Source organism: Echinops telfairi, unplaced genomic scaffold (genome assembly GCF_000313985.2).
Source record: "Echinops telfairi isolate 266 unplaced genomic scaffold, ASM31398v2 ScPeMD7_4;HRSCAF=17, whole genome shotgun sequence".
NCBI classification, from domain to species: domain Eukaryota; kingdom Metazoa; phylum Chordata; class Mammalia; order Afrosoricida; family Tenrecidae; genus Echinops; species Echinops telfairi.
In genome coordinates this window covers 45,853,820-45,867,849 of record NW_022103900.1, presented here as the reverse complement: position 1 = coordinate 45,867,849, position 14,030 = coordinate 45,853,820, and the positions used below count along the sequence as shown (strand labels likewise).

The following is a 14,030-nucleotide window of genomic DNA, read 5'->3' as shown; positions in this document are numbered from 1 at the left end:
GCTTAAAGAAAATTTGCAAGACAAATAAATAAAACTTCCTACAGCACATTCTAGTGCATATTCATAAACTTTAATAAAACTTGTGTGTCACTGCCATTGAGCTGATTCTGACTCTTAGCCACCATAGAAGACAAAGTACAACTGAGACTGTATATCCTTATGGGAGTAGAGAGCCTGTTTTTCTTCTGTGGAGCACCTGGTGATTTTGAGCTACTGGTCTTGCAGCCAGTAGACCAGTGTGTAACTCACTACTCGACCATGGCTGCTTAAAAAAAAAAAAGCATATGCATTCAATAAATATGAATTTCATTTGAGTGATGGACATCAAGTTTTACCGAATTGCAGAATTTGTAATACATCTAGAATGTAGGAACATTCAAACAGAGGCAAAAGGAATGCTGAAAGCAAGAGAAAATAGTTACTTACATCTGGCTATAGGAGAGGTGCAATATGATATGTGTTTAAACTACTGTAATATATATGAAGAAAAAGTTTAGACAATTTGCTGCTATAAACATCCTTGCAAATATGGTGAAGGAATGTGCTGATCTTTATTTCAAGACTGTTGATATGCTTAGCTTAAATTTATTCGCTTGTCTTGGCATAACAGAGAGAAGTATGTAAAAGTATGCAGCAGCACTCTGTGTGCATTAGCATAGTTTTGAAAGAGGCAATGTGGCCTGGATACTGGTTTCTAATCTATAATATTCATCAAAGTTGTTATAATATGAATTGTAAAAATGTAAGTTAGGCTGACAGACTATGGTTCCTATTTCTAAACAGGCAAATATATAAGGGTAAGTAAAAAGATGGCAAATGCAATATATATTTGAGCTGATTCTGATTCCTAGTATCCCATATATGACACAATAGAATTATTCCATGTTGTTTTTTTTGCTTTCATTTTATAATAAGGGATGCTCTATCCATTTTTAATGCCTCTGGTGGACACACACCGCCTACCTTCAGGTTAATAGTCAAGTTCAAACCATTTGTGGGACTTGGAAAATCATTAGAGTCCCCAAATGTATTAACATTTCCCCAAATTTGGTAACGAAATACCAATTATACAAAAGACATAAAAAGAGTCTTCAAAAAGTTAATGGAAAAAAATGAGATTAAAAGACCATGAAATTTCTCACAAAGCAGATGAGAATAACTAGGCATATTTTTTTCTAAATGCTAAAAAAAAAATCCTTTTGATAGTATTTGTTTAGAATATATTGATAATTAATTACCTAGATTAACTAGAATTAACATACTTAAAAATAGATCTGACTAAAGAGACAAAGCTGGTGTATTAAAAGTTAATTGAGGTGGATTAAAATTATGAAAGATTATGAAAGCATTTTTTATAATAAAGAATTGCTCCACGTTCAGGACAATGATTCACTTTTTTTTTCTTCAAAAGAGGCTTATTAGTAATTTTCAGGATATACTTAAGACATACGTTTTGTATCATTTTCTTATAATAGCCATGAAAGTTAAGTAAAACATCCGTAGATCCAGAATATAATATTTATAAAGGCTAAATAATCTGCTTACATTCCCAAAGGCTTTACCAAGGATTTATGCTTATGATCCTTGGTCAAAGTCACATTGCCTCAGAACAAACTGACTCTGAGGTCTGAGCCCATTTTGAGCTTGGCTGCCAACTGCAACATTAGCAGTTGAAAACCCTCAGCCCCTCAGAGGGAGAAAGTCAAGGCTTTCTATTCCTGGAAAGAGTTACATCTCAGAAAGCACAGGGAGGGAGGGATCCACCCTGCCCTGTGGCGTCGCCATGAGTCCGGAATCAAGGGTTTAGCAGTGAGAAGCCCACAGGGTTCCTTTGCTCCTGATGCTCCAGAGAACTGCCCCATTAGGAAGAGTCAGTGTCCGATTGTAAACCAGTGCACCACTTCCTTCTTCAAAATGCTCACGTATAATTGTAGATTAAAATAGATGTATGTTTTCTACACATGGATATACATACATATATACCTAAGCATATACATACACATTCATATATGTACAGACATGCATATATACTCAATAGAATTAACTAGTATGCTTAATGATGTAGACTAAGATTTAGAAAACAAAACCCATTTCTGTCACACAAATTCTGACCCACATCAACTCCGGAAGAGAGAGCAGACTAGAGCCATAGTGTTTTTGAAGCTATAAATCTTTATGGAAGTGTACTACCAACTAGTTCCCGGTGCAATTGGTAGGTTCAAACCACCAGTCTTTTGATTCACAGTCCAATACTTAACCTGTTATACTATCAGGCCTCCTTTGGAAAACGAAGGCCCTTGAATGACTATTGGCTTTTGTAGGCAGTGTTAGTGGAATACTATGATCTCCATTCATTTCCTTTTCTCTCTGGCTGCTTTGGCATAACAATACGTGGACCTTTAGATACATGACTCTCCCTCCAAAAGAAAGGTTCTCCCTCTCCTGGCCTTTCTGTTCTGCAGTTACAGAGGGAAACACCTTGAGATTACTTCCCTCTGGGCGTGGTCTGGAGTGAGAGAGGATGAGAGGGGGATTTCTCCAGTTATAACCACTCAGGAACCATCATGCAGCCTAAGTTTTCCCAGTTGACAATGGTTGCTTCTCACCACAGGTCTAGCAAGAGTGCTGGAATTTTGCCACATTTTGCTATCCTGTTAGGTACTCTCCTTAAAGACCTAGATAGATGCTATAAGGGTTTTCCAGACCTATATACATGTTATAATGGTTCTCCAGACCTACAGACATGCTATAAGGGTTCTCCAGGGCAGTATACAGACATTTTCAATAACTTTACATTTGGAAATCAGAGAAGAGGAAAGTGATTAGAATGTGTTGGACTGTGAAAAGAATTATATTCTCCCCTCCTCAAAACTTCTTAAGATTGCTTTGATGAGCCAAAAACAGAACAGAGGTTTCCAATGATGGCTGGTTAGACAAACACATTACAAAGACCCTCTACTAAAAGACAAGAGACAAAATGAAATAGATGCCAGACCCCGGGCTTCAGGAGATGGGTTAGGGATGAGGATTGAATAACAGCTAAGGGAAGCAGTCTAACAAAAGCAGAAAGAAAGGAGTGAGAGAGAAAATGTGGCCAGTGGCCTGACTAAGGGTTAGCTATATCAGCTCCCCTTGATTAGGACCAGTGCAAGTGACCACAAGATTGGCTGATGGGAAAGTTATTAGATGTTTTTTCTTACTGTAACCTTCTCCTGCTTGTAGTATTCTCTTTTTAACTATTGCTTTTTTGTGTTTTCTTCATCCACCTCCTTTGTTATTGTTGTTGTTGTTTCGTTTCTCATATCTCAGCTGACAGGAGACAGAAAATGAGCTCCCACAGCCCAGACACATCCAAATCACCTGCAGTCACATTTCCCAAAGGAGGGCCAGTTGCACCTGAGCTTGAATACATAGCAGGACACACTAGCAAAACACACTTTAACTGTGCTATCCAGCACATGGAACAACAGCAAATAGAGAATTATGCACACATTCTATTTATAATACTTATACAATTGTTATACACCTTACTAATTATCATCAAATTATTATACACAATAGAAAAGGAAAATTATGCACACAATCACATTCTCCTCTCCATCCTCTCCCCTGTCTATACTCAACAACAAATGGAGAGTTATGCATACCATCATTCTCCATCCAACAACCAAGAGACAGGTTGGCTATGGTCTCACCAACATGCAAGCAACAATTAAATTAAAATGCAAGATGTACAACACTTCTTGATATTATTGAACTATTGAATTTTATGGTGTGTGGATTATGTGTCAATAAAACGGTTGAATAAAATTTTAAAAATAAAAACAAGTGAGCAAACAAAAAAGCAACAGCAGGACACGTCAAAGTCAACTGACATTCTCAGTTAGTGCAAAGAAACAAGATGTGGTTCAAAATCGTAATCGAAGTGCAGGACCAGAAGACTTTACTCAGGAAGAAATGGATTGGAACTACCAGATAGGGAATTCAAAAGAATAGTATTTTGAATCCTTTCATGGATTGCAAAAAGATAAAGAAAGTTGTAGATGGAATCAAGGAGACAGAGAAAAACTCGAAGAATTCAGGAAAGCATTACAAGAGCAAAATGACAACAAAAATGAAAATGTTGACAAATATGCTAAAGGTAAACATATTTCTTTCCCTGGCTTTCAGTTTGTCTCCACCATTTTAGACCTGCAATAATAAGGCCGAGCCCTAGGCAAGGACTTCCTCCTGACCTACCCCAGCCACCTCTTACAGGCATTCTCTACATCTTCTCTCTGGAAGATCATTTTACAAATCCAAGGTAGGTTTCAATGGTGGGAAGAACAGGCCAGGAGTATCTGTAGGTGCTTTACCAACACAGCAAAGATTGTTGTTGTTGCTTTAAATCCCAGAGCCTTTTCAATTATTCCATAATGAGAACCTTTGGTTAGTTTGGAATCCAGATTCATCTGGGTCCATTGAGTTGAGCGACTCACCCAGGCCATTGGCTCTTAGTAAGGAACTAGTATTCGAAGAGAGTGTCTCTTTCAAGTGACACAATAGCTTGGTAAACCTTAGCAGAGACCATTTTGCCTTAGGCATGGGGACTTTGGGAGAGTTACCCATTGACGTGCAGCAGTAATACCAGGGTCTGACTGAATAGTATGTTTTAGGATATAAGGTCAAGTCCTTAATGGCCAATTTTCTGACTGAATAACCCTGTGGCCCTGCACTTGCTCTGAGAACATACTTGGAAGGAATTTGCAGTGACTGCCTGGAGACCATTCTGCCTGTATAATCTGCCTTCACTCCCCTCCATGGTAGTGTCTTGCTGATTCTTTAGGTTTGTTGAAATCATAACTAGTCGCAATAACTATAACTGTTGTATTAGTTTCTGGTGTTTCTCCACATATCTATGCTTTTAGCAATAGGAAGGTAAAATTTTACAAGCTTGGTTGTTGGTGAATTGTCTTGGAAATTGCTATATAACAGGCAGGACTCTGTGTTGCCATAATGCTCTTTTTGTCTATTGACAATTATATTCTTAAAATAAAATTGTCCTTTAAAAATGATATGAAAATGTTCAAATCATACTAAAACAGCAACTAGAAATCCAGAAGATTAACGGTACAATTTCTGAAATATATCATGCGTTGAAAAGCAAAGTAGTAGCAGTGAAAATGGAAGGGAAAATCAGTGAGCTGAAAGACAAAGATCTCAATATTAATCAACTACAGAAGCAATTAAAAGGCAACAAAAATATTATAAAGTATGTGGGACAACATAAAGAGAAGTACTGAGCCACTGGAAGAGTTTCAGAATACATTAATCAAAATGTTAAAAGACCAAAGTCAGAAATAGACAACTCTGCAATAATAGTAGGGAACAGTGGTACCCCACTTATAATAAAGGGTAGAGCAAGTAGAAAGAGGGCTAACAGAGTCACAGAAGAACACAATTACCAATTTGACGGCATCAACAGAACACAGAACCATTTACCCAAAATAGCATATTATATATTAGATCATATGCTAGGTCCTAAAGCAAACCTCAATAAATTGAAAAATATTTAGATATTATAGAACATATTCTCAGATCACCATTCCATAAAACTAGAAATCAACTGTAGGAAAATCAAAGGGGGAAAAATCCACACATGAAAATTGAATAACAAACTGGTGCAAAAATGCCAAGTAATAAATAGAATAAAAAAATAAATTAACTTAAAATGTTCTTTAAATTACAATGAAAACACAACAAATCAAAACCTTTGGGACAGAGCAAAAGCTGTACTCAGAGATCAATTTACAGCAATAAAGGTAGACATTAGAAAAGATGAATAAAAATCAACATTTTTATCTGCATCTCTACTAATAAGAGCAATAAAATTAACCTACAATCATCAGGTGAAAATAACAAAGATCAGAGCATAATTAAATGAAGAAAAAAAAACAATAAAATCAGTAGACAAGAAATTGATTCTTTGAAAATATTGTTATAATTGACAAATCTAACAGAAGAAAAGAAGATGCAAACTGCACAAATATTAAATGAAATACACACTATCACAACTGAACCAAAAGGGAAAAAGGATAATAATAGAATCTTAAAACTAAATAACGATATTCCAGCAAATTTGAAAATATAGAAAAAATGGACAAATTTCTAGAAACACATTACCTATCTAAGCTACCACAAGCTAAAGTATAAAACCTGAACATAACTAAAGAAGAAATTGATCAGGAAATTAAAAACATAAGCAAAAAAAAAATATTCCCATCCAAATGCCTTCACTGGAGAATTTTAACAAACCTTCAGAGAACAGCTGACACCACTTCTACTGACACTGTGCTAGAGGAGAGGAAATGATTGATAACTCCCAGCTTTATTTCAAAACCAAGCAAAACCCTGATACCCAAACTACGTAGAGACATAACTAACATGGAAAAGTAGATGCTTCATGAACATAGATGCAGACATTCTTAATAAAATGACAGCCAAAAGATGCAACAACTCACTACAAATAACTCTTCATTGCTGTCTTAAACCAGGTATAAAGACTATTTCAACACTAGAAAAGCAACCAGGGTTTATGTGAACCCTAGGATGTTATACTGAGTGAAAAGAGTCAATCACAAAAGAACAAATATAATAAGAGACCACTATTATAAAAGGTCCTGATATGTTTTTCACACCAAACAAAATATTGTTCAATGGTTACTGGGGCAGAAAGGAGAAGGAGAGAAGAAACATAACTGACTATACGACAGACAAACATACAATTGAGAGAAGCGGGAGGCAATATCTACTAAGAAGGAAGACAGCAGAAGATACTAGGAGGTTTGCAAGCGTTAAAGCCAACAAAAGATAATACCATTATATAAACCAAAAGTCCAAATGCACTTTCATCAAGTGAACTCATAGCAACCCAATAAAACTGAGAAGAATTGCCCCTGTGCTTTTCTGAGATTGCAACTCTTTATGGTAATAGAAAGCCTCATTGTTCTCCTATGAAACAGCTAGTGGTTTTGAACTACTGATCTTATAGTTAGCGGTCTAATGCATAACCTCCACTCATCCTGTAATAATAGTGAGCTGAAACAAAATGTGAATTGAATTGATGAATACCGCGTATCTCTTCTGTAAACCTTCACTTAATTCACAATAAAAAGTTATTTTAAAAAGGAAGTAGTAGTACATTATTTTCCAATTTCCTCATTTCCCTAAGGAAACTAACACATTCTGCTCTCCGTATAAGATGGAAGTTGCCAGGTTGCTTGGATGCACTATCAATGCTCATGCAAACAGCAGTCAAGCTTCCTGGAAGCAGCAGACTAGAAGAGCAAGGACAGATACATGGAGCCACTCTGCTGCACGACGCTTCTGGAAACTGCCAAAGAGGAAGGTCGTCACTGTGAACACCCAGGTGGGCCTGAGCCAAGCATGTCATTTTCAATCACCTAACATGCCCGCGGAAGTTAGATAATGACCACAGAAGGTCAATGAAGGATTGATGTATTTGAAATATGGTGTTGGTGAAAAGTACCAAAAGTGGAATCTTCCGTAGAGGAAAGGATGGTGAGATTTCATTCCAGGAACTTTGAACCTGTCAGGAAAGACCAGCTCCTGGAAAAGGGCATCATGCTTAGGTAGTCGACCATTAGCGCAGGTGCACACACACACACACACACACCCAACATTCAGGATATGGATTGAGATAGTGGTTGAAACAATGCACTCAAACATCAATTAAAAGATTTCTGATTGTGGTAGCAGTTGTAAAATACTGCTTGATATGATTGAACTATGGAATGATATGATAGGTGTATTAACTCTCAATGAAAAATAAATTTAAAAAAATTCACAGAACTGGACATTCTGTGGTATATAGGGTCAGTAGCTATCAGTCTGAGCTGACTCTACAGAACAACATGCATATGTATACGTATATTTATATGTGTTTGAAACAATTCCATATATGTGTATCATTCTAGTAATTTCTCATGAATAACTAAGCTAAAGTCACTAGGGTAAAATAGAGTTGGCATTCTTTTGTGGTAGCAAATTCACTTGAAAAGAGTTATCAAAATATTATCCACAGTTTTCTTTCTCACTGAATGGATTCATTAGTCAATTGGTTTGCTCTAAACAATTACTTTTTTGACATGATATCTACATTGTAAGAATGATAAACCTATGTTTTCTAAATGTATCATCATATATATCCATCAACGAGAAATTCCTAGTAAACTTACATATCTCTGGGATCCATCATATTCACATCTCTCGATTTTTCCAAGGCTGCCATCTGAGAAATAGAGCTTTTCGGCACGGTGGTCGATCGTGAGTCCGTTGGGAGTGAGCATGTCTGTACTAATTACCACGTGAGCATTTGACCCAGTAAGGGTAGACCTCATGATGCTTGGATGATGTTCGTTCCAGTTGGTCCAAAACATTAAACTAATTAAAAAGAAAATTGTAAAAAAATATTAAGATAGCTTTATTGTTCTTAAAAACCTTAGTAGAAATATGGCAATGCCAAGCTAGCAAACATTCCTTAGTCTCTGACCCTCAGACATTTAAGACACCAAAGGAAGATATGCATTTATGTTTATGTATATAGTTTTCCCAAATTCATAAATGAAACTTAGGTTTAAGGTTTTCAATTTTCATTTCTAGAAAAAATACATTGTGCCTTCTCTCAAATAATAATCACATTAACTTAATCCAATTAGCCGCATAGTAAAGATACATTTTAATCAGGAACAAAACAATCATCTTAAACTTTTTGTGAGCTACAAATATCTTCTAATTTTAATATCACTGTTCAGCAGATTCAGTGTGGAAAGTTGGAATATCAATATTATTCTGTTATATTTCTCTTTTCAATTGGGTGAAATTCAATATCTTCTCCTTTTCAAGGTTTGCTTTTAAAATTCTGCATTCTCATTTCGGTCGAAAAAATAAAATTACCAGACTATTCCTAGTATTTTGCTTACTCATTATTCTAAAATTTCTGTCATTTCTGTTATTACAGAGATAAGGTCCAAATACTTGAACTTCATATTTGTTCATATATAGATTGTTCAGGATGCCTTACATCACAGAGAGCCCTGGTGGTGTGGTGCTGGTACACTGGGTTACTAACTTCAATGTCAGCTATTTGAGCTGTAGGGGTTCCTCGCGAGAAAGAAGAGTGTCCTGCTCCGCTCAGATGTGCAGTCTCAGAAACCCACAAGGGAAGTCCAAGCGTGTCCTGCAAGTTCCCCGAGTCGGAACGGGCTTGATGGCAGTGAGCTTACGTTGTTTTGTTTTGCATCCTTCCCAGACTTTACTCTGAGGAAACCTTCAGATTTTGTGGAAGTTCTCAGATCTGTTTTCTGGAAAACTTCTTTCATGGATGTGAGAAGATAATTGCAGGGTTCCCGTTTCCAATCTTGCTTTTATTAGAATAATTCTTCTTTATTGGAATGTGCATAAGAATGTATTTGCATATGGTTTAGTATGAATGGGCTGATGATTAGCAGAGAGAAAAGGACGCAGAAAGGGAGGAACATAAGAACACTTAAAATATATGTTTTTTTAAAACTATTTGTATAAAGAAAATCTATTTAAACTTATATTTTATATTCACAACCACCACTACTTTTTCCAAAGAGCCATTCCAACTTACAGTGAACTTATTTGTGCTTCTGAGACTGCAAAGCTTCCTGGGAGCCGAGAGCATCCTCTTTCTCCCTTGGAGTGGCTGGTGGGTTTGAACTGACGACCTTGCCATTGTCAGTCTAACGGCTATGGGACAATATAACCAAGCTCCCATATTTAAAGTGAGAGTGTTTCTATCGTTGCCATGTAAAATCATTCAAAAGCAATATGTTTACACTCAGCAAAATCAGTCAACATGCAGCATATAGGAATAATGTGAAAATCTATACCCAAAGCCTATATATATTTCAACTTACAACAAAATCCATTCTACTTGTTAATTTTTAAAATGTCATCATTGCTATTTGGAAAACATTTTCACTCAGTCTATGGAGCACAAAGGTTTTTAAGTAACCAAATGCCAAAAATCATTTTATTCTATTCTCTTAGTCAATATGAGAAAAGTAGTCACAATACTTTTCTGATGATTCTGGGAATTCCTGGATTTTCTCCCTGGAGGTGGGAGACATTCTCTCTCTCTTAGCTCACTCCCTGAGAGATGCTCCATTGACAAGACACATGGCACTACATTGATAGACCACATGCCATGGGAACTGGAGGAGCCACATGGAGACCCCTGCCAGCGCTGACATGCTTCTACCGCCACTGGATCCGCAAGACTTTGCACCCACTGGCCTGTGATCCTCCTGCATTCAGCATTATTGCACGTGTTTCGTGAGTTGAAGAGGACTTTATAGATTTATATTGGACATATGAGCTAATATTGGAGTTAAGGACTTGGCCTGGATTGGGCTGGAATGTTTTTTCAATATTCAGCTGTTCTTGTATATAAAGCTCTTTCCTATACACATGTGTGTCTATAAATTTGTTTCTCTACTCCACCTGGACTAACACTGCTTTCTACTCCCATAGGAGCCCTGGTGGTGTAGTGGTTATGTGCTGGCCTGTGATCAGCAAGGTCAGCAGCGAAACCACCAGCATCTCCTCTGGAGAAAGACTGGGCATTTTACTCCCATAAACAGTTACAGCCTTGGAAACCCACAGGGGATCGCTGTGAGTCAGTACTGACTCTGTGGCAGTGAACTTGGCTTTGGTTCTACTCCCTTAAAGAGTTACAGTCTCAAAACTCAGGGGCAGGTCTACCCTGTACTAAATTTAATGTCATTTTGTGTAAGATTTTGACTTTTGGGGGATCATCTATAATATCATTTCTCTTTTTGATCAAAGTAGACCTGTTAATTCTTATTTTATGATATTTATTTTTGTCCCAAGATCTGATTTATCTGCAGAATAAATGTAGCTGAACCCACCGTAAATGGCAGTGATGTGAGTGGAATGACCTCTGGGCACAGGAAGGCTCTGGCTATTGGAACTAAGAATCACAGGTCTGTGTAAAAAAGTCAATACATCTCCTGATTTTCAGAATCTTTATTTCTAGAATGAAGGCATTTAATTAAGTATATTAAATCTTATCTTACTTCCAGCTCAACAACCACAAAAAAATCTAAGCCCTTGAAACACAGAGAGAGATCCCATGTATGTCAAAGTAGAACTATTTGCCATGGGTGAGCTCCATTCTCTTAAATTTTGTAACCAGTTAACTGCTTACATCATGCAGTTCCTTTTTTTCTGAAAAGCAGTCATGATCAGTGCTTATCAGACTTTTTTTTCACTTTTCTTTACTACACATTTAAGAAATCTTGTATTGCTGCTGAATAAAAGGCTAATTTTTATTTGTTTTATTTATAAGCAGAATTTACTGGTAGCTAACCTTCCCATATTGTAAGAGAGTGGCACAAGTAGATGTAAATGTTTGTATACTCAATCAGACACTTGTCCTTGTTACTGTATAGCTGCTTCTTTTATGAAAGCTTAAAAAGACAAAAAAACCACACCAGTGCGTGAGTCAATGTCCCCTCATTGCAACCCTATCGCACAGAGTAGAACTGCTCCGTAGGGCTTCTGAGACTGCCAATCTTTCCAGGTTAACATCTGACCCACAGACCTGGAACATGCTGGGGTGCAGATTGGCCCTCTTCCACAACCATGGGAGTCTTATTCCTAATGTAACTTTCTCTCTCTTTATGTACTTATATACATGTCACTGTTTTGTTTTTGTTTTAGAACCCAGTCTAAGAAAATACGTCTCAGTATGTGGGCTGTCAGCTGCTGCCAAGTCAGGTAGGACTCCGAACAATCCAATGTGCAATAGAATGACCCCTTGCCCAGGCAGGGACCCTTGTCACAGTTACTGTCCTGGCTGAGCCTTTACATTGCAGCCAGGGTGTCAATCTGTCTCTTTGACCGTACTCCTCTTTTCTGCTACCCTTCTACTTTATTAAACATGATGTCTTTTTACAGGGACTCTTTTTTTCCAGATCTCTGTAGTATCTTATATTGAAGCTATTTCTGCATATAATACAGGTAGTTGGAATTAAAAAAAATTTTCAATTAGAGCTATCCCCAGTTGCTAAAATTATTTGGTTAAAATGCAAACAAATCTTTCAGGCTTCAATATATATTAATATGTTAATATTTGGTTTTTTAAATCATTTTTTGTCCATATTCGCAGTTTAACGAACTAGATATGTATGTTGCAGCATATTTCTTTTCTAACATAGTATCGCCTTCCCCCGCTTTCATTTGTATATATTCTTTTCTTCTTGGAACTCTCAGGGAGGTGAAACCCAACATTCAGGGATTTCCAATTTTAATTATTTAACTTTGCAGTGCTATAATTATTTTATTTTGAATTGTGAGCTGAGAACTTCCAATAATTGAAACAAACCACCAAACCTTGATTTCAAAGTTAATTTTGCAAAGTTAATGTAAACTTTAATATATTCTTAAAAACTCTCATTGTAGTGCACAAATAAAAAATAAGCTTTTCTCACTTTTGACATTCATCCAAGGCTAGCACATGCGGGTGGTCGTCATCTGACATGGTGATGACTGCTTCTCTATCAAAAGCTCCTGGTCGAGTCTGATCCACTGTGTGTCTGGTGATGGATGAAGTAGTGGAGCTGGTCCAGTACAGTGTGTCCCAAGCTCTGTGATAAGCAAGTCCTTCGACAGAACCCACATCTAAAGGGGAAAAATATATTTATATTCATTAAAAAAGGTATCTGAAAAGAAAGAAAAGTTACAAATATACATGTATGTTAGTTTTTTCTCAGTTGTTTCTTCACACAGTCTGCAGGAGAAAAATATAGTAACTGTGAAACCTACCACAAATATCAGTAATAACTGATTATGCACAGTAAATCTTAGCCCTGAACTATTATGTATTCATGGGGGTAGTTTTTGCTAAACAGTACCATAATAAACACTGAATCTTGTCATTCAACTAGAGCTCAATTAAATATTTGCCTCTTGAGACTTTTAGCAAGATGGAAAATGGGCAGACATATTACACAGGCCTCTACATCAAAGAAAAGAATGATCAAATGAAACAGAAGCAGATGAGGAGTCCTGGAAGCCTGCATTTCAGAGAAAGGATCGAGAAGTGACGTGCATTCCAGTTAGGAGAGGAAGCCGAGTCACAGTGGTGAGGATGAGCTAGAAGGGTGAATTTTCTTCTAGTTTGAAGTGGCACAGCCGTCTTGTACTCTTGCAAACAGCATTCCGTCCAGACCATGGCGTGGCACACTGGTTAGTGAAGCGAATTGGTAGCATCCTCCCTTTTCCCCTATACCCTCCTGGTTATCCAAAGTGTGGCCAAAGCTCATTGCTACATACTAGCAACTAGTGACACACCACCCAGCACCCTCCAATCTCACCAATCCTTGCATTGAGTGTGGAGTACACTATGGCCATATGGGGAGGCACTGGAACTCCCTCTCATCAGACCAGCAGAATACACAGTATCAGGTACAGCCCAGATCCATGTGGGCAGGCAGAAATGCCTTCCATAATCATCAGCTACCATCAGACCAGATCAAGTGCCCTGTCCATAGACACATATGAAAGAACTCGATGGAGGTCCACGTTCCACTCCATTTCTGTGCGCACCTTCATTCGCAGAGTTCCAGTAACCCGGATGTCCACAGCTGTATCACTTTGTTGGTCAGTTTGGCTGGTTTCCCTTTTCTTTCCCTTACCTTGTTTTCATCCTTAATTTCTCTGCTTCCCTTTTTTCCCTTTTCTTCTATTTAACATTTTATTCCTTCTCTTTTATCTTAGTTGTTTACTATTCTTTTTTTCCCTTTTCAATTCCCCCTCTCCTTAGTTTTACGTATTGTATTTTTATCTTATTTTCTATACCTTTAATTTTCTTTGCTGTTCTTTCCCTTCTTTTTAGTTATTATTTTCTCTTGCTGTTGCTTTACCCGTATTTAGAATGTCAATTCTTTGTTCATTTTTGTTTATTAATTTCTTCTGTT

At 37.2% G+C, this 14,030-nt stretch overlaps 1 protein-coding gene across 1 annotated transcript in view; it reads right to left on the bottom strand.

Annotated features, from left to right (window-relative positions):
• LRP1B (LDL receptor related protein 1B) overlaps positions 1-14,030 on the bottom strand; it is a 1,686,774-nt gene that overhangs the window by 386,094 nt on the left and 1,286,650 nt on the right. The window contains exons 38-39 of the mRNA XM_045298375.1: positions 12,543-12,732; positions 8,238-8,442 (exon numbers count right to left, since the gene is read on the bottom strand). Coding sequence (XP_045154310.1) covers positions 8,238-8,442; positions 12,543-12,732 — 395 coding nt within the window. The remainder of the gene's footprint in view (positions 1-8,237; positions 8,443-12,542; positions 12,733-14,030) is intronic.